Source organism: Mustelus asterias, chromosome 1 (genome assembly GCF_964213995.1).
Source record: "Mustelus asterias chromosome 1, sMusAst1.hap1.1, whole genome shotgun sequence".
Classification (NCBI taxonomy): domain Eukaryota; kingdom Metazoa; phylum Chordata; class Chondrichthyes; order Carcharhiniformes; family Triakidae; genus Mustelus; species Mustelus asterias.
In genome coordinates, this window is record NC_135801.1 from 149,719,829 (window position 1) to 149,741,257 (window position 21,429).

The 21,429-nt window shown below is 44.0% G+C and overlaps 1 protein-coding gene across 1 annotated transcript in view; it reads right to left on the reverse strand.

Moving 5' to 3' along the window:
• The window catches only part of LOC144498791 (interleukin-11 receptor subunit alpha-like), a 91,219-nt gene that overhangs the window by 24,772 nt on the left and 45,018 nt on the right, over positions 1-21,429 (reverse strand). Inside the window, exons 6-8 of the mRNA XM_078220469.1 lie at positions 18,402-18,568; positions 13,717-13,874; positions 285-426 (exon numbers count right to left, since the gene is read on the reverse strand). Of these exons, the coding sequence (XP_078076595.1) occupies positions 285-426; positions 13,717-13,874; positions 18,402-18,568 (467 nt within the window). The remainder of the gene's footprint in view (positions 1-284; positions 427-13,716; positions 13,875-18,401; positions 18,569-21,429) is intronic.

A 21,429-nucleotide genomic window follows, 5' to 3' on the forward strand; every position in this document is an offset into this window, starting at 1 on the left:
TTCCAATTACCTTTTAATGGCGCATCAATTTCTTCAGTGATGATTCTTTACCGACTGCTCTCAACCATCCATGACCAAAACAGAAAGTCAGGATTTGCAGCTCTCAAACATAATGTGTTCTGTTGCTGCTTGTGCTATGAAATGCTTCCTGCTTGTAAATGGAGCAGGTGCAACCAAACTAACAGTCCAAACACATTAGAAAACCAAAACCATTTCTTTTGGTGATTCTGCAATGTCAAAATGTTTCAAGTGCTTTTGTAACGCTGCACGTAGATAATGCTTACCACTCCTTGCAGTGACAAGTACTTCCGAACTCCAATCACTCCACTTTCCATTGTCGAAAAAATCTTTTGCTTTAACACGAATCACATATAACTGATCAGCAATGGCATCGGTGATGTTTATTGTTCTCATTTTAGTCTCCAACTGAAAATGAAGTAGAAAATAAAAATCTAGATGGCTGCTGAATGTTGAGATCATCAGTGCCTGATAGTGATCATTCCAGTAGTCAAAGCAACATTCTAACATCAATGCTCTTTTCACGAGAAAGTTCTGTTCTGACAGTAGAATACCTCAAATCCAGCAACCCAAAAAGTGGCAGTGTCCAAAAACTGTTCATTCTTTCTCCATGCCTCAGCGAACCTTGACCCTATTGGACACAGCTCAGAAAATTTGGGTGAGTTGCCAAGTGCTGATTTGGCTTCATGTTTTCATTGACTCAGAAAAGATGTTAATGAGAACCGGGGAGAAAACTCTTCACTGGTTGCAATCATACTCAGCACAAAGAAAGATGGTTGCAGTTGTTGGACATCAATCATCTCAGTCCCAGGTTTTTGCCACAGGAGTTCGTCAGGGGATTGCCCTAGGTCCAACCATCATCAGCTGTTTCATCAATGACCCTCTAAGGTCAGAAGTGGGATGTTCACGGATGACTGCATAATGTTCATCAGCATTCATGACTCCTCAAACACTGAAGCAGCCTGTGTCAAAATACAGCAAGACATGGACAATAACCAGCCTTTGGCTGATAAGTGGCAAGTAACATTCATGCCACCCAAGTGTCAGGCAGTGACCATCTCCAAGAGAGAATCTAACCATCTCTTCTTGATATTCAATGGCACTACCATCACTGAATTCTCCACATCAATATCCTGAGGCTAACCATTGGGGAGAAAATGAACTGAACCAGCCATTTAAATACCGTGGCTAAAAGAGGTCAGAGGCTAGGAATTCTGCAAAGAAAAAAGATACAAAAGTCTGAGGTCATGTACCAACTGACTCAAGAACAGCTTCTTCTCTACTGCCATCAGACATTTGAATGGACTTACCTCACACTAAGTTGATCTTTCTCTACCCTAGCTATGACTGTAACACTACATTCCTCTACTTCCGACACCCCTACTTTCTCAGAAGACTAAGGAAATTTGGCACGTCAGCTACGACTCTCAGCAACTTTTACAGAAGCACCATAGAAAGCATTCTTTCTGGTTGTATCACAGCTTGGTATGGCTCGCAAGACCGCAAGAAACTACAAAAAGTCGTGAATGTAACCCAATCCATCACACAAACCAGCCTCCCATCCATTGACTCTGTCTACATTTCCTGCTGCCTCAGAAAAGAAGCCGGTATAATTAAGGACCCCATGTACCCCGGACATTCTCTCTTCCACCTTCTTCAGTCGGGAAAACGATACAGAAGTCTAGTCATGTACCAACCGATTCAAGAACAGCTTCTTCCCTGCCGCCATGAGACTTTTGAATGGGTTTACCTTGCATTAAGTTGATCTTTCTCTACACCCTAACTATAATACTACATTCTGCACTCTCTCGTTTCCTTCTCTATGAACTGTATGCTTTGTCTGTATAGCGCGCAAGGAACAATACTTTTCACTGCATGCTAATACATGTGACAATAATAAATCAAATCAAATAAAATTCTGCACTCTTTCCTTTCCTTCTCTAAGAATGTGATGTGGAGATGCCGGCATTGGACTGAGGTGGGCACAGTAAGAAGTCGCACAACACCAGGTGAAAGCCCAACAGGTTTATTTGGTATAACGAGTTTTCGGAGCACTGCTCCTTTCTCAGGCGAGTCCACTTAACCTGGCGTTGAGACTTACTGTTCTCCATGAACAGTATGCTTTGTCCATATAGCGTGCAAGAAACAATACTTTTCACTGTATACTAATGCATGTGACAATAATAAATCAAATCTAATATCAAATGACCTCCTAACCCCACCAAAGCCTGTCCATCATCTACAAGGTTCAAGTGAAGAGTGTGTGCGCGTGAGGTCTGCAGTCACTGATTTTTGTAATTTTCCCACTTTATTTCTGCTTTGACCTTGCTTTTAAGTGTATACTAAATATTTAAAGTTAAAGGCAAATCTTACTTTGTAGACATTGATGTAAACCTAGATGTGATTGTGCTCTGATTATTGATCAATTATATAATCAGTAATAATTGTTAACTGTCGATTTGGACTGTTACCCAAGGATTTTTCTTGCACATCGAACTCACAGCCACTATTTGACTGAACTTTGTAGATTTGCTGCCACTAAAAAAAGTAACATCTTTATTCCCATTGCTTTAAAAAGAGGAACTGTCCTTATTATATTGGAATCAATCGACTGCACTCATGTGGCACTCAGATCTCTAGGGCATCAAGCTATGAACTATGTGAACTGCTTCCATTTGCTGAATGTTCAGTGACCAACCCAAAAGCATTGGGTGTGTGCTCAATTCCCAGAGCATGTGTACAACTTCTACATTCTGAACCACTCTCGGACCCCTGTGAAATTACAGGTCCACAGTGGTTGTAGGTTTGGCTTCTCGGGGACAATAGGTACCCACTTAGGAGAAAGTACATAACAAGGTGATCTTGCTGTCATTCTTGCTTATAGTTGCTTGCTCAGTTGGCCACTGGTACTAGCACACCATGACAGTCAAGTTTGGAAGTTAGTGTGGCAAACGCTGAGCAACAATCAGTGGCACTTTCATATCAAAGTGGTGCTCGAGTGTCATAATTGTGTGACTTGTTTGACTCCAGGCAGGTCCATTCAGTTACAGCTGAATGGTCTCAGCTGCAACAGGGTACTGATTACTGAAGTGTCTTTCCATTAGGCTCGCCCTTGTCAGCAGCCCACCTCCAGAAGCCCCCACACCCCAGATATGAGTGGAACTGTCGGTCCGTGATGACCCCCCACCGCACTACCCTTCCCTCTGTGAAGCCCTTCTAAGAAGCCCATGCCCCAGGCTTCCCTTCCCTTTGTAAAGCCCTGGTATTCTGGAGTCAGCCATCCTCCCCAGGGGAAGTGGGAGATATATGATAAAAGTGTATGGGCCTGATAATGAGATGCAAATATATTATGATGTTCCCACCATTGAACAGGAAATTCAGCCCGCCACTGATGGGGTAAGAGGGAACAATCATGGCAAGCTTTCCCCCAGACGTAAATCGTGACCAAAAGAGAAAATGCTGGAAAATCTCAACAGGTCTGGCAGCATCTGAAAGGAGAGAAAAGAGCTGACGTTTCGAGTCCAGATGGCCCTTTGTCAAAGCTCATCGTAAATCGTGACATTGGATTTTTTGCGAAATTTGCTGCTCCTGCCAATGAACCTACCCAACGCAAACACGAGTGGAAAATCCCAGCCATGGACTGCAGCAGTTCAAGGCAGCAGCTCACAGCTGCCTTCTCAAGGGCAATTCGGGTAGGGTAATAAATGCTGACCGAGCCAGTGATGCCCGCATCCCATGAATAAATATAAAATAATTTCCAACACCCCAGCGAATGCTAACCTCACCTGACCTAGCACAGATGTGACAAAGACAGTTAGACTCACCAAGGGAGAACAAAAAAATCCTGCAAAATTCAAAGCAGCAGAATATTTACCTGTGTATTGTACTTGGAATCAGGCCACATGCCTATTCCTGCTGTAGTACAGGATACCTGCATTGAGTTTGATGTCAGTAAGGCCACCCAAATAGAAACCCACAGGCTTCAATTCAAACATTGCACCTGACTCCCTAAGTTCTGTGGATATTGGTTGCCATCTTGCAGCTGGCCCGGTTCAGTTCAAAGAGTTATTAAAAAGTACTGTACAATCTTGCATGAATTAAAAAGAAAAGTTTTTGGTTAAAACTATCATTTCAGTTTGATTTATCTTTTCTCCTTTTAAACAGGATGCACTGATGTGCAGGGAAGTGGAGGATGGGGGCACTTTAGAGTTATTAAATCCAGTTCCTGAAAATTGAATTAATATCAGTAGTGGCATGGCCATTAACCTAAAATGCTTTGCAATCATATCGGTTGGTTTCCGTGTCCCCTATTCACTGAATTAAGATGTTTGAATTTTAATTAAGGCCTTCCAATTTCTTTCCCCAGAAAATCAGCAAGTTCTGAAATCCAGCACGGGCTCAATCCCGGGGTTGCTGGATTTGGAGGTACTCTGCCCTGTATTCTTAAACTTTAAATAGCATGCCGCATTAATACCCTTGCATTACTCCATCTCTCAGATCACCCACACTGCTATATTTTGCTTTTGGCAGTCTGCATAGATTTTTCAGAACAATCACATATGCAGCCAACTGACAGGAAGTAAATTTTAGACGCCAAATTGGACCAATGCACAGTTTCATCTTCTTGGCAGTGAAGTGGCATATTTTGATAGGGAACCAGACAACACTGACTCACAGCAAAAAAACCAAAAAGTTAGTTAATTTATTAGTCACAAGTAAGGCTTACATTAACACTGCAGTGAAATTACAGTGAAATTCCCCTCGTCACCACAGACACATGTTTGGGTCAATGCACCTAACCAGCACGTCTTTCAGACTGTGGGAGGAAAGCAGAGCACCCGGAGGAAACCCACATAGGCACGGGGAGAATGTGCAAACTCCACACAGACAGTGGCCCAAGCCGGGAATCGAACTTGGGTCCCTGGCGCTGGGATGCACTCCCCGAAAGGCTGGTGGTGACAGATTCCAAATGTGGCTTTCATGAATAAGCATCTGCACAAAAAACATCAGTAAGACTAGCGGGGAGCAGGGCTAGCTAACTTGCCGTTGCAGAGAGCTGGCATGGGTTCAATAGGCTGAAAGGTCTTCTCCTCTACTGTTATTATTTTCTGATTAGATGATCCCAGAAGAGCTGCTCCAGAAAAAAAAACTTACAAAATGGCTCCATCATTCTTAAAGTGCTTCATCTAGACCCTTGTCCAAGCACCAAAGATCAGCCAACACAGACTCGGAAATTAAAAAAGAAAATACTGGAAGTATTCAGACCAGACAGCTTGCAGTATTGGTTTTGTACAGAGCCCTAAATAAAGCATACTCTATTGCCTTAAGATAACCTAATCATTTCCCAGTCAGTGAAGCATTGGTGAAATTAAAACAGAAAATGCTGGACAAACTCAGCAGGTCTGGCAGCGTCTGTGCAGAGCGAAGCAGAGTTAAGGTTTCGAGTCAATATGACTCGACTCTGCAGCTGAAGAGAGTAGGAATGTGATAGATTTTATACCATGGAAGAGATGGAGCAAAATAGATGGTGAGGGATAGGTGGGAGCTCCGGAGAGATTTGAGAAAGATGTCACAGACACAAGACAAAGGGAGTGTTAAAGATTAAGAAAAGTTAATGGTGGCCTAAAGATCAGATGACAGAATGTGTTAATAGCAGGACAAGGGTTAGTGCTCCCCGAAAGCAAAACATAAGGACAAGGCAGCGTGGTGGCACAGCAGTTCGCACTGCTGCCTCTCAGCACCAGGGACCTGGGTTCAATTCCAGCCTCTGATCACTGTCTGTGTGGAGTCTGCACATTCTCCGTGTCTGCGTGGGTTTCCTCTGGCTGCTCTGGTTTCTTCCCACACTCCAAGATGTGTGGGTTAGGTTGATTGGCCATGGTAAATTTCCCCTTAGTGTCAGGGGGATTAGTAGGATAAATACGTGGGGTTATGGGGATAGGGCCTGGATGAGATTGCTGTCAGTGCAGGCTCAAATGGGCCGAATGTCCTCGTTCTGCACTGTAGGGATTCTCTAAGTTACAGCCTTAGTTCAAACATAGATAAAAGAGCTTGAATTCTAGGGGTGGGGTGAGAGGGACAGCCCTTGACATCAAGGGTGTATTAGACTGAGTGTGGCATCAAGGAGCCCTCGTGAAACAGGAATCAACGGGTATCAGGGGTCAAACTCTTCGCTGGTTGGAGTCATACCTAGTACATAGGAAGATGGTTGTGGTTGTGGAGGGTCAGTCATCTCAGCTCCACGACATCTCTGCAGGAGTCCCTCAGGGGAATGTCCTAGGCCCAACAATCTTCAGCTGCATCATCAATGACCTTCCCTCCATCAAGATCAGAAGTGGGATATTTCCCGATGATTGCACAATGTTCAGCATCATTCGCGACCTCAGATACTGAAACAGTCCATGTTCAAATGCAACAAGATCTGGACAATATCCAGGCTTGGGCTGACAAGTGGCAAATAACATTCGTGCCACACAAATGCCAGGCAATGACCATCACCAATAAGAGACACTCTAACTACCACCCCTTTACATTCAATGGTGTAACCACCACTGAATTCCCCACTGTCAACATCCTTGGGGTTAACATTGACCAGAAACTCAACTGGACTCACCACATAAACACAGTGGCTACAAGAGCAGGTCAGAGGCTAGGAATACTGCAGTGAGTAACTCACCTCTCGACTCCCCAGAGCCTGTCCACCACTTATAAGGTACAAGTCAGGAGTGTGATGGAATACTCCCCACATGCCTGGATGGGTGCAGCTCCAACAACACTCAAGAAGCTTGACACCATCCAGGACAAAGCAACCGCTTAATTGGCACCACATCCACAAACATCCATTCCCTCCACCACCGATGCTCAGTAGCAGCTATATGTACTATCTGCAAGATGCACTGCAGCAATTCACCAAAGATCCTTAGACAGCACCTTCCAAACCCACGACCATTTCCATCTAGAAGGACAAGTGCAGCATATAAATGGGAACACCAGCTGCAAGTACCCCTCCAAGCCACTCACCATCCTGACTTGGAAATGTATCGCCGTTCCTTCGCAGTCGCTGGATCAAAATCCTGGAATTCCTCCCTTAACGGCATTGTGGATCAACCACAGAACATGGACTGCAGAGATTCAAGAAGACAGCTCACCACCACCTTCGCCAGGGCAACTAGGGATGGGCAATAAATGCTGGCCAACCAGCGACGCCCATGTGCCACGAATGAATAAAAAAAAAAGGCTGGCAGCACTGGTGAGGTTTTGTTGCTGTTGTAACCTGGGGAGATTCCCACAAACAGAAATGTGGTAAATTGCCAGATAATCCAGTTTAATAATAATTGAGGCATTAATACTGGCAGACATCAATAGAATTGGCGTACTTTTATTCAAATAGTTCCATGGGATCCTTTACTGCCACCTGAGGAAGCAAACAGGATCTTTGACACCTCATCTGAAAAGATGGCATTTCTGACCAGAACCTTTGAATAGGAGGACTGTGGAAATCCTCGAAAGAAAAATTGTTCACCAAGGCTACAGTAGAAGACTAGAGTGAGAGCCCCATCTGGGGAATTCATCTTTAGGTGTTTAAGCTCCTGAATGAGCCTCAGTCCACAATCTTCTGACTCAGATCCGAGTGTTCGCCCACTGGGTCAAAACTCCACATTCTGCCACCACAGCCATTAGTTGCCCAATTGACAATATTTCTGGAGATACAGAACAAGTACATGTTTTCATCTTTTAGACCCAAGTTCTTTATGTATTTATGGTTATTCCAACTTGTATGACTCAAGAAGATAAACAGCAAATCAGACATGCAGTAATGAAGACTGAATTTGTATTCTGATGTGGAAAATATGAAAAAAACATATTTTCTGTGCTACAGAAGTTTGACTTGAAATGGCAAACAAACTATAAATAGCATATTTAGTTGTGTTTTATGCTATGATACAGTAACAGGGATGAGTTAATTTGTGAACTCATCCAGAACGCTTAATGTGAAGCATCTTAGGACTCTTAATTAATATTAAAGTGCTATTCAAATATAATGTTTTTTTGTTATTTAATCTCTCCTGCTCTCTGCCCTTTGATAGACCTTCCCTTTTGTTCTTCCTGCTCCCCTACCCCTTTCCACTGACTTTTTTTCATTTTTATTTTCCATTTTGAAGTAGACTCTGATTGGTAGAGGCACTGCCATGGAGAATGTACTAGGGAACAGTTAACTGTCGTGCTTTAGTGTAAGTGAGTAATGCATAAGTGAGCCACATTGCAATCCTGATTGATAATCTTAAATTAGTTGTCAGTGTAGTTCTTTGCACACTCAGGATTATTTAGCAAGTGTTGTCCAATCGTGGAATCACATCTAATGTTGGATTATATGGGGGCAATTCTCCCATCCTGCTGTGCTGATTTCTTTAGCACAGCAAGCTGGGCGATTTAAGCGGCATCCAATCTGCGCAATTCGTGCTGGGCGTCCAGACCGGAGTGGATCTCCCACTGCAAGATTTCCAGCACTGTCAGCTTCACACCAGAAATAGGTGCAGAGCTGCATTAGATATGCAGGGGGAAATTTAAATGTAATTTAAATGGCATTAGCGGGCCCAGGACTGAAGTCTCTGGGCCCACTAGTCTCTCCCTCCACACCAGAAGTATTTCACTCCAGCGGGATTTATAGTAACTCCCTACTTGCAGGGAGCTGGCAACCCGAACCTGCTGGAGTGATGGGGGGGTAATCAAGGCCCCCAGAGGATCGGACGCCAGGGGGATGCCCCAAGCATCGGCACCTTGGCAGTGCCAGCCTGGGCCCCAGGCCCCAAAGAGGACATTCTTACCAACTCAATGGAATCCCATCAGGCATCGGGGAGTGCTAACCCCACGTCCATGCATTCCTTCCACATTATTAGCCTATTCGCCAACGTAGTGCTCAAGGACATTTGCGCCATGTCAATGTATCATAGCGATAAAGATGCACCGCCATTGTCTGAATCCCTATTCATTTTACTTATGAACGCTTTATTGCAAGGGGATTGGAGTTCAAGAATAAAGTAGTCTTGTAACAATTGTACTCACCTTTGATGGGACCACATCTGGAGTACTTTGTGCAGTTTTAGTCTCCGTATTTAAGGATGCACTTGCTCTGGAGGCGGCACAATGAAGTTTCACTACATTGGTTCCTGGGATATGAGAGGGTGATCCTATGTAAATTGGGCCTATTGACTCAGAAGTTAAGAAGAAAGAGGTGATCCCATTAAACCACTGAAGGGCGGTGATAGGGTGGACACAGAGGTTGAGATCCTGGAGAACATGGACCATTTCCCATATCTGGGGACCCACCTTTTGACGAAGGCAGACATAGGACATAGAACATAGAACATAGAACATAGAACAGTACAGCACAGAACAGGCCCTTCGGCCCACGATGTTGTGCCGAGCTTTATCTGAAACCAAGATCAAGCTACCCCACTCCCTATCATCCTGGTGTGCTCCATGTGCCTATCCAATAACCGCTTAAATGCTCCTAAAGTGTCTGACTCCACTATCACTGCAGGCAGTCCATTCCACACCCCAACCACTCTCTGCGTAAAGAACCTACCTCTGATATCCTTCCTATATCTCCCACCACGAACCCTATAGTTATGCCCCCTTGTAATAGCTCCATCCACCCGAGGAAATAGTCTTTCAACGTTCACTCTATCTATCCCCTTCATCATTTTATAAACTTCTATTAAGTCTCCCCTCAGCCTCCTCCGCTCCAGAATGAACAGCCTTAGCTCCCTCAACCTTTCCTCATAAGACCTACCCTCCAAACCAGGCAGCACCCTGGTAAATCTCATCTGCACTCTTTCCAGCGCTTCCACATCCTTCTTATAGTGAGGCGACCAGAACTGCACACAATATTCCAAATGTGGTCTCACCAAGGTCCTGTACAGTTGCGGCATAACCCCACGGCTCTTAAACTCCAACCCCCTGTTAATAAAAGCTAACACACTATAGGCCTTCTTCACAGCTCTATCCACTTGAGTGGCAACCTTTAGAGATCTGTGGATATGGACCCCAAGATCTCTCTGTTCCTCCACAGTCTTCAGAACCCTACCTTTGACCCTGTAATCCACATTTAAATTAGTCCTACCAAAATGAATCACCTCACATTTATCAGGGTTAAACTCCATTTGCCATTTTTCAGCCCAGCTTTGCATCCTATCTATGTCTCTTTGCAGCCTACAACAGCCCTCCACCTCATACACTACTCCACCAATCTTGGTGTCATCAGCAAATTTACTGATCCACCCTTCAGCCCCCTCCTCTAAGTCATTAATAAAAATTACAAAGAGCAGAGGACCAAGCACTGACCCCTGTGGCACTCCGCTAGCAACCTACCTCCAATCTGAAAATTTTCCATCCACCACCACCCTCTGTCTTCGATCAGACAGCCAGTTACCTATCCAATCGGCCAACTTTCCCTCTATCCCACACCTCCTCACTTTCATCATAAGCCGACCATGGGGGACCTTATCAAACGCCTTACTAAAATCCATGTATATGACATCAACTGCCCTACCTTCATCAACACACTTAGTTACCTCCTCAAAAAATTCAATCAAATTTGTGAGGCACGACTTGCCCTTCACGAATCCATGCTGACTATCCCGGATTAATCTGCATCTTTCTAAATGGTCGTAAATCCCATCCCTAAGGACCAACAGAATTCTTCATCACCTCCAACATGTCAGCTCAAACTTCAGCTAACTGAGGAAGAGTATTTGAGGGCCAGGATTTCAAACTTTTGGGTGAGGGCATGGTTTTCCAAGCAGCAGTGGCCCTGTACCCCTATACGCTTTGGAGATTTAGCAACCTGTTGCAGCAGGAAACTCTGAGAAGGAAAATGGGAAAACTTCAGGAATATCCTCAAAGCATCTCTGAAGAGATCAGCCACCTAAACATTCTTACCAACTCAATTGAATCCCTGGCCTGTGATCGACCAAAATGAAGACAGTTACTTTGGGAAGACTTTGCCCTGAACATGCAGAGACGAAGGTGAGGTTGGGGAGAGCTTACATACTTCCAAACAACTCACCTAACTGACCTTTCAAGTAGAACCTGCCACCCCATGTGTAGCGGAGTCTGCAGATCAACTATCTCAGTACCCATCAAACCCAGCAACTGGAAGCAGGTTATCCTCAATCATGAGGGATTGTCTAAGAAGACGAACAGTTTCCCCCAGAATATAGGAAGAAAAGTAGGCTGTTCTGTCATTCAGTAAAATCATAGCTGATCCAGTCGTGGTTCCAACTCCACTTTGCCATCTGCCTCCCCATAACCCTGGACTCCCTACAAAATCTGTCTAACTCCACCTAGAATAAGGTACAGGGGTGTTGTGGGTGTGGGGAAAGAGGGTGGTTTCCATCTCATAATAAGGGTCCATCACTTAAGACTAATATCGGGTGAAATTTCTTCGTATAAAGGGTTGTGAAATTTCAGAGTTCACAGCTTTGAACGCTCCGAGGTTGAAGACTGTGATAGATTGTTGCCCTCTTAAGAGGATTGAAGGATATGGGGAAGAGGTGGGAAACAGGAGCTGTAGTTGAAGATCAGCCACAATCATACTGTCTGGCTGAGCAGGCTCGAGGAACCGTATGGTCTACTATTACTACTTCTATTTCTTATGCTCTTACGTGCAAACCTAACTTACATTCTACAGCATCCATCTTTTTCTGAAAAACAGCAACAGTGGGGGCGAATCTCCCATCCTGACCTGCACGTTTTTTGGCGGGTCGAGATGGGAGAATCGCGTGTCAGCCATTTTACAAGATTCGCGCATGCGTTCCCGACGCATGCATGTCTCTCACAGCCGGAGAACAGCAGTTGGAACCGCGCTGGAAACCAGCGGGAAGAGAAGTAAGTGATTTAAATCTTTTTAAAATGTATTTTAAATGTGATTATTGGGCCCGGCACAGAATTCGCCAGGCCCAATAACATTTCCCACTCCGCGAGGAGTATTTCACTCAGGCGGGGTTTAGAGTAGCTCCCTACTTGTGGGGAACTAGCGGGAGACCCCGCTGGAGTGAAGGGGGGTGCGATTGGGGCCCCCAGGGGGTCGGGTGGCAGGGGGGGTGCTGCCCGCTGGGCATGAGCACCCTGGTAGTGCCAGCCTGTGCCCCTGGCACTGCCCAAGGGCCAAAGTGCCCATGCCCAGGGGGCATCTTGGCACTGCCCACTGGGCATCAGGCACTGCCAAGGGGTGGGGCCAAGGGGCAGGACCTATTGTGGGCGGGGCCAAGGTGGCAATTGGTGAGGGTGGGGCTCCCGCTGCCACTCTGCATTGGAATCGGTCGGGGCTGGAGTGAGGCCTGCGATCGGGGCGGGCGGGTCTGCTGCAGGGGTGGGGGGTTCTGGACATTGGAGCACTCCGGGACAGGGGTGATGGGTTGGGGCTGGCCCAGGAATGCTTGTGGGAGCCGCGATCGGGCTGTTCGTGGTGGGGGGGGGGGAAAGAGAGAGAGCTGGAGGGGCAGCACTGCGGGGGTCCCAGGCTGGTCAGTTATTGAACTCTCCAGCAAAAGGGGAGACTGACAGATCGGGGCCACTGCGCAGAGGGTCCGGAACAGTCAGACTCCGGCGTGAATAGGCCCCCCCCACACTCCAAGCGTTTAATGATATTCCCGATTTGTGACCTCTGCATTGCACAAAGTGTGGAGATTCGGGTTTGAAGTTGAACTGAAAAAACAGTCGAAGTTTTGACCAGTTTTCTCGTCAATTCAGCACTTTTGGGAGTATTGCCAATTTGCACCAGAAAACATAGCAAAAATCACTTTCATGAATGAGTTGGTAGATGTAATATTCTCACCATTTATTTCTGCCTCTTTTGTGAAAGATAGATTTCATGCTTAAAGTCGGCAAGAAAAATTATAAATCGGTATGGGTGAACCTGGAATTTGATTACAATAGTTGGTTTTGCATAGCACAAGATAGATTAGAAGAACTTCAAGGTACAATCCTTCAATTCTTACTTTAGAAATAAGTTATGTAAAAATAAACAAGGCATCTGTTGAACATCTTTCCACTCTTTATAAATGCATAATTTATCTTCAAATAAAATATATATTCAAAGGATTAAATCTACGTAAACAATCTACTGCAATTATAGAATCGCTACAGTGCAGAAGGAGACCATTTTGCCCTTCGAGTCTGCACCGACAACAATTCTATCCGGAAGAAACCGGAGCACCCGGAGGAAACCCACGCAGACACAGGGAGAATGTGCAAACTCCACACAGACAGTGACCCAAGGCCGGAATTGAACCCAGGTCCCTGGTGTGTGAGGCAGCAGTGCTAACCACTGTGTTACCATGCCTATTAAAAAAAGTTGCCCACACACCAAAAGTAAACTTTTTTACTCTTAGACTGGCACAAGAATTCAAGACAAACACTCACGCACTTTGCTTCAGTAAAGATTACGTTCCTAAAATTCAGATACCTACAACAGTAAACTGAATTACAATGACAGCTCTACCCATGCCAAGAGCACAGTGGTAGACTTCACATCAGTACAAGGGCATTTCTTTAAAATAAAACACTGCAAGAAATACTGGAGCTTTAAGTAGTAACGTTGCAGCAAAAAAAAAACTGTCAACATATCTCCAAATTCAGCACCAGACAAATCAACACAACCCACAAGTCATAACCTCAAACCACTGGTGAACTCACCCTTGACCAGTGATCACTTTGCTGAGGTTTGTATTCCAAGATAAATTTTAATTCGAAACGTTCACCCCACGATGGTGGATAATCCCACTGCACTTTTATCCTTGTAGGAGATCCAAAGATGGGTTCTACTGTAACATTCGCAGGCGGATCAGATTGAACTGCAACAAAAGAGAATGTCTTTCTGTCGGACCAGTCAGCCATGTTACATCTGCATTTGCTAATGACATAATTGTGGGGGAGGAATTTTAAAACCTAATAACATTTGGGTCAGGGTCAGGTAGGAACTAAATATGTAAAAAAGACTTCAAACCTGAATCAATGTGTGTCAAAACCCACCCTCTATAGCATTTGAAAAAGGCTGAAAGATGGGCGGTCGACCAACCCACTCCCAGGTCATTCATTTAAATAGTTTAATGAGGTTGCATGCCTCCAAGTTATTTTTTTGCGTTCCAGCTCCAACTCCAGTCTGACAAATTTTCCAGGGCTCAGAAAACCCAGCAGCTAAACAGAAAGGGAGGTAAGGACTGCTGTGTGCCATTATCCCTACTGTCTATCGCCATCACACAGCCTGCCTCTTAATGAGGCAAATAATTTGTTGTCAATTCCATAAGATTCAACTTCAGCTTTAACAAATACCTTTTGGAAGTCTACTCAAGTAAAATATTTACACATTCATTCTCTGCACTACTGTAGTCACCTCTTCAAAAATAAAAGCAATGAGGATTTTCAGTCATGAAATGCCCTGACCTGCCCACCTAATCCCACTTGCCAGCACTTGGCCCATAGCCTTGAATGTTATGGCGTGCCAAGTACTTATCCAGGTACTTTTTAAAGGATGTGAGGCATCCCGCCTCCACCACCCTCCCAGGCAGTGCATTCCAGGCCGTCACCACCCTCTGAGTAAAAAGGTTTTTCCTCAAATCCCCCCTAAACCTCCCACCCCTCACTTTTAACTTGCGCCCCCTCGTAACTGACTCTTCAACTAAGGGGAATAGCTGCTCCCTATCCATCCTGTCCACGCCCCTCAATCCTGAACACCACAATCAGGTCACCATTCAGTCTTCTGAAAACAACCCAAACCTATCCAACATCTCTTCATAATTTAAATGTTCATTCCTAGGCAGCATCCTGGTGAATCTCCTCTGCACCCCCGCCGGTGCGTTCACATCCTTCCTATAATGTGGCGACCAGAACCACACACCAGACTCCAGCTGTGGCCTCACCAAAGTTCTATACAACTCCATCATGACCTCTCTGCTTTTGTAATCTATACCCTGATTGATAAAGGCAAGTGTACCATATGCCTTTTTCACCACCCTATTTACCTGCCTTTCCACCTTCAGAGATCTATGGACAAACATGCCAAGGTCCCTTTGTTCTTCAGAATTTTCATCGTATATTTCCTTGTCAAATTACTCCTTCCAAACTGCATCACCTCACTTTTCAGGGTTAAATCCCATCTGCCACTTAGCTGCCCATTTGACCATCTGATCTACATCTTCCTATAACCCAAGACACTCAACCTCACTGTTAACCATCTGGCCAATCTTTGTGTCATCGGCAAACTTACTGATCCTACCCCTACATTGTCATCTATGTCATTCATATAAATGATGAACAATAGGGGGCCCAGCACAGATCCCTGTGGTATACCACTGATCACTGGCCTCCAGTCACTAAAGCAGCTGTCTGTCACCATACTCTGTCTCCTACCGTTACGCCAATTATATAGCCACCTTGTCAGATCACCCTGTATCCAATGTGCATTAGCCTTCTTAATAAGTCTCCCATGTGGGACTTTGTCAAAGGCTTTGCTAAAATGCATGTAAACTCATCAACCGCACTACCCTCATCCACACACTTGGTTACATGCTCAAAAAATTCAATCAAATTTGTTAGGCATGATCTCCCTGAGAAAACCATGCTGACTATCTCTGATCAAACCTTGCCCTCCAAATGGAGATAGATTCTCTTCTTTAGAATCTTTTCCAGTAGTTTCCCAACCACAGATATGAGACTCACTGGTCTGTAGATCCCTGGCTTGTCTCTACAATCTTTTTTAAATAATGGAACAAAGTTAGCTGTCCTCTGGCACCTCCCTGGTGGCCAGGTCAGAACCCCTGCAATTTCCTCCCTTGCCTCCCACAACAGCCTGGGACATAATTCATCCAGACCTGGAGATCTGTCCACTTTTACGCCCGCCAATACCTCCAATGCCTTGTCACTCCCTATGATAATTTTCTCTAGAGCCTCACATTCTCTCTCCCCGAGTTCCATAACTACCCCCTCATTGTCATGGGTGAAGACAGATGTGAAATATTCATTTAACACCCCACCAATGTCATCTGCCTCCACCCACCCCTTTGTCCCTAATGGGCCCTATTCTTTCCCTGGTTATCCTCTTCCCATTGATATACTTACAGAATATCTTAGGATTTTCCCTACTTTTACCAGCCAGAGCCTTCTAATATCCCCTCTTTGCTCTCCGAATTGATTTCTTAAGCTCCATCCTGCACTTTCTGTACTCCACTAATGTCTCTGCAGACTTACTCCCCTTATATTTGTCAAAAACCTCTCTTTTCCTTCTCATTGTATCCTGAATGTCTGTGGTCATCCATGACTCTTTGGGTTTGTTACACATTCCTATTACCCTAGAGAGAACATGTTGGACCTGTACCCTCCCCATTTCATCATTGAACACCCCCACTGCTCTTCTGTAGATTTCCCCACAAGTAACTCATTCCAGTCTACCTTGGCCAGATCCTGCCTAATTTTGTTAAAATCTACTCTCACCCAATCCAAAACCTTTTTCTGCAACTTGTCAATTTCTTTGCCCATAACAATTTTGAATTGAACCATGTTGTGGTCGCTATCACCAAAATGCTCCCCCATCAACACATCAACCACCTGTCCAGCTTTATTCCCCAGAATTAGGTTCAGCACAGCTCCTTCCCTTGTTGCATCCTCTACACATTGACCCAAGAAGTTTTCCTGTATACATTTTAAGAACTCTACTCCATCTAAGCCCTTAACATGGCTATCCCAATTAATGTTGGGAAAGTTGAAATCACCTAATATAATTACCCTCCTATTATTTTTAAATCCCTCTGCGAATTGCACACATATTTGCTCTTCAAATTCCCTCTGACTATCTGAGGGTCTATAATAAACATCTGGCAACGTAGCTGTCCCTTTTTTATTCCTAAGCTCTACCCACAAAGCTTCATTAGATGCCCCCGCCAAGATATCATTTCTCCTTATTGCAGTAACTGCTTACTTAACTAATAATGCAATGCCTCCTCCTCTTTTACCCCCCTCCTCTGTCTCGCCTGAGGATTCTATATCCTAGGACGTTGAGCAGCCAATCCTGCCTTTCACTCAACCAGGTCTTTGTGATGGCTATTATATCATAATTACATGTGTGAATCCTCACCCTGAACCCATCCTTTTTACTTTAATATTCCTTGCATTAAAGTAGAGGCCCTCCAGCGTTGTCTTATTCCCTTGAAATTTACTACCACTGTATTCCTTCTGACCCGATTGCGTTTCTATGTAATACTGTGTCCCTATTCTGCCAACATTCTGGGTCGCCTCCCCCTGCCATTTATGGTTGCACTGCAGACACAAGCCACAAAGAGTAGCAAGAAATACAATCAAAGCTCTAGCATTTTGAGTCTAAATGCATAATTATTTCAAACCTATGGGAACAAGACGTAACACCCATCTTCCTATCAATGTAATGATCAACTGGAGCAAGGGATGAGGTTGGGGTGTGAGAAGGAAGGAAGAGATGAATTCTGAACAAGGTCTGGAAAATGCAGTATTATACATTCCTAAAATACATATATACATACAAATACATATATATAGTATATACATTCCTAAAATCAGAATTAACTGTAGCACAAACATAGTACAAATTAATTGGGATAGTGAATTTTGGATACAAGAAGCTGGATTAGTTATCAACCATCTCAAGGGTAATTAAGGATGGGCAATAACTGCTGGCCGTGGCTTGAATGGCACTCCATTTACCACCGTTAACATTTGATCCCTCCACCACTGACTCACTGTAGCAGCAGTGTGCACCACCTACAAGATGCACTGCAGCAACTCACCAAGGTTCCTTTGACAGCACCTTCCATACCTGTGACCTGTATCATCTGGGAGAGGTGTAACAGATCCATGGGAACACCGCCACCTGCAAGATCCCTCCAAACCACAAACTAAACTGGAACAATATTTCTCTTTCTTCACTGTTGCCGTGTCAAAATCCTGGGCATGTTCTTGTCACCCAGTAGTAAGCTCCTTTCAACCATATTGGAGAAGGAACAAGGCCTGTGGTTTCAATAGGCATTTCCGCCCTGTCCACTTGCCACTTGAGTTAAAGAATATCTTCCCCATTAAACTTCTTTCTTATTACAGTTTTGATTGTTGCTAATTACAAATGTTCCAAGAAGACCAAGTTTTGCTGCAATAATTTATTTACCTCTGTATAATTGCTGCTGGTTTAACCAAGCTACTGAAATACTAACAAACTTCCTGTCTCACTGCTATTCGATATCGCTATCATGTTAGTTACTTTGGCAAGTTGTTGGACAGTTAATAGTTTAACTATTTAAATAATCATTTTAAATTGCAACCAAAATGACAACAAAATAAGAATGGCGACAAACATTACTTACCAATCTCCATTGTAAAAAGTTCTAACAATGTAGTTCTGTGGCCAACAGGATTGATTGCAGTTATATTTATAATATATGGCAGGGATGCAAACATTTGAGGATTGTCTATTTGACAAACATTGCTGTGCAAATCCATGGTACAATTCGAAACTTCTCTGTTTGGTTTGCTGAAACAAAAAAAAGAATAATTCCTGGTGGAATTGGCAGATTTAAATTTTAACAGCGTAATATTTGCACCGCAGACATATAGCAAATAACATCTGCCATTTTACAAACTTATAGGTGCATAAAATTTATACAACATCCCTTGCAACTAAATGATACCCGAAACAGAATGCAGCCATGTTTGAATGGTGGTGATGTAGTGGTACTGTTGCTACATTAGTAATCCAGAAACCCAGGGTGATTCTCTGGAGACCCGGGTTCAAATCCCACCAAGGCAGGTGGTGAAATTTGAATTCAATTTTAAAAATCTGGAATTAAAAATCTAATGATGACCATGAAACCATTGTCGATTGTCGTGAAAACCTGTCTGGATCATTAATGTCTTTATCAACCTTATCAAGGTTGGTAGCAATCTACCAACCTTACCTGCTCTGGCCAACATGTGAATCCAGATCCACAGCAATGTGGTTGACTCTCAACTGCCTTCTGAAATGTTCTAGCAAGCCACTCAGTTCAAGGGTGACTAGGGGTGGGCAATAAATGCTGGTCAGCCAGCAGCGCCCATGTCCCACGAATGAATAAAAGTGTCTATGAACTCATGTATAGTGCTTTCATACTCCAAGCTTGTTCTTAGGGCACAGGCACTAAGAGTGCGAAGAAGTTACTCCACAAACAATGCAAGATGTCGCCCTCTGAAGCAGAGAGCTATATTCACTTAAATCTGGTGGTGTCCAGTCATGATCTGTTATCAGAAATCAAGTTGTCTTTATGCTATAACGTTCACATGAAGAGCTGTACACTGTTGCTACAGGATGCTGAACCCTTTAAGGAATTTCTTGCAAGTCTTCTCCCTGGAATTGGATTCCCAAAATTTAAACACAACCATTTTCTCCTGCAGACGCACACAAATAAATACTGAGCTGAAAGGGGCCAATATATTCAAAAATAGTGAGCAGTGCTCTCCCAATGTGCATGTGTTGCCTGTCTGTTATATTGGAAGCTTGAGGTAATTTAGTATCTGAAAAATGAGCACCATGCACCCAAATGTCCATGCCACAATGTTCACTGAGCTCCTCTTATTCACCAGGCCTGTTTCCTCAAAGTTCAGTAAGAAGTTTAACAACACCAGGTTAAAGTCCAACAGGTTTATTTGGTAGCAAAAGCCACACTTTTGCTACCAAATAAACCTGTTGGACTTTAACCTGGTGTTGTTAAACTTCTTACTGTGTTTACCCCAGTCCAACGCCGGCATCTCCACATCATGACCTCAAAGTTCCACAGATTCAACATACATGAACATACACACTCATTCCCCTCTTATTAATCCATATTTCTCCAGCTGCTTCATTGTTTTCTCCAATGGTTTATCTACTACAGTAATTAGACTTGCAGCTCTGAGGGATAACTTGGTGCTTTTTTTTAATAAATGATTTGTCACAATTTCTGCCCTTCAGCAATCATTATTCCAATTTCCAAGAAATTCCCAAAAAGTGCACCAGGATGTGGCATATTTACAAATTACATACAAACATATGAATTTGGTGCCTCGAACTTGCTCTGCCATTCAACAAGGTCATGGCTGATCTGATTGTAACCTCAACTTCACATTTACACCTACCCCTGCTAACTTTTCACCCCATTTGCTGATCAAAAATCTAACTAGCTCTGCCTTAAAAAGTCAAAGACTCTCCTTCCCCCCCTCTCCAAAGACCCATGACCCTCAGAGAACAAAGAAAATAATCTAGATAAAAGCAAATTACTGCAGATGCTGGAATCTGAAACCAAAAGAGAAACAAAATGCTGGAAAATCTCAGCAGATCTGGCAACATCTGTAAGGAGAGAAAAGAGCTGATGTTTCAAGTCCAGATGACCCCTTGTCAGCTCGTTTCTCTCCTTACAGATGCTGCCAGACCTGCTGAGATTTTCCAACATTTTTTTTCTCTTTTGGAAAAAAATCATCAATCTTAAATGGATAGGCCCTTATTTTTAAAAAGGGACTTCTGGTTCTAGATTCTCCCACAAAAGGAAATATTCTTTCCACAGCCAGCCTGTTAAGATCCCTCAGAATCTTATATGTATCAATCCGGTCACCCCTTAATCTTCTAAACTCCAATGAATGAAAGCCTAATCTGTCCAACCTTTCTTCATAAGACAATCTTCCTATTCCAGATATTAGTCTAATAAACGTTCTCTGAATGGCTTCCAATGCACTTACATCCTTCCTTAAATAAGGAGACCAATAATGTACACAGTACCATAGAACCATAGAAAATTACAGCTCAGAAACAGGCCTTTTGGCTCTTCTTGTCTGTCCCACTGACCTGCACTTGGACCATATCCCTCCACACCCCACTCATCCATGAACCCGTCCAAGTTTTTCTTAAATGTTAAAAGTGACCCCGCATTTACCACTTTATCCAGCAGCTCATTCCACACTCCCACCACTCTCTGCATGAAGAAGCCCCCCCTAATATTCCCTTTAAAAACTTTTCTCCTTTCACCCTTAACCCATGCCCTCTGGTTTTTTTCTCTCCTAGCCTCAGCGGAAAAAGCCTGCTTGCATTCACTCTATCTATACCCATCAAAATCTTATACACCTCTATCAAATCTCCCCTCAATCTTCCACGCTCCAGGGAATAAAGTCCCAACCTATTCAACCATAGAACAGTACTCCAGATGTAGGCCAGAACTCTCTGGCCGTTTATGCTGATGGGATTCTCTGGTCCCGCCGATGGTGCATCCCCCACCATGGATTTCCCATCAGTGTGTGGTGACTTCAGTGGAAATTCCCATTGACAATGGCGGCACCAGAGTATCCTGCCACCAATGAATGGCGTGCTATCTCCCACCACTGAGATAAATA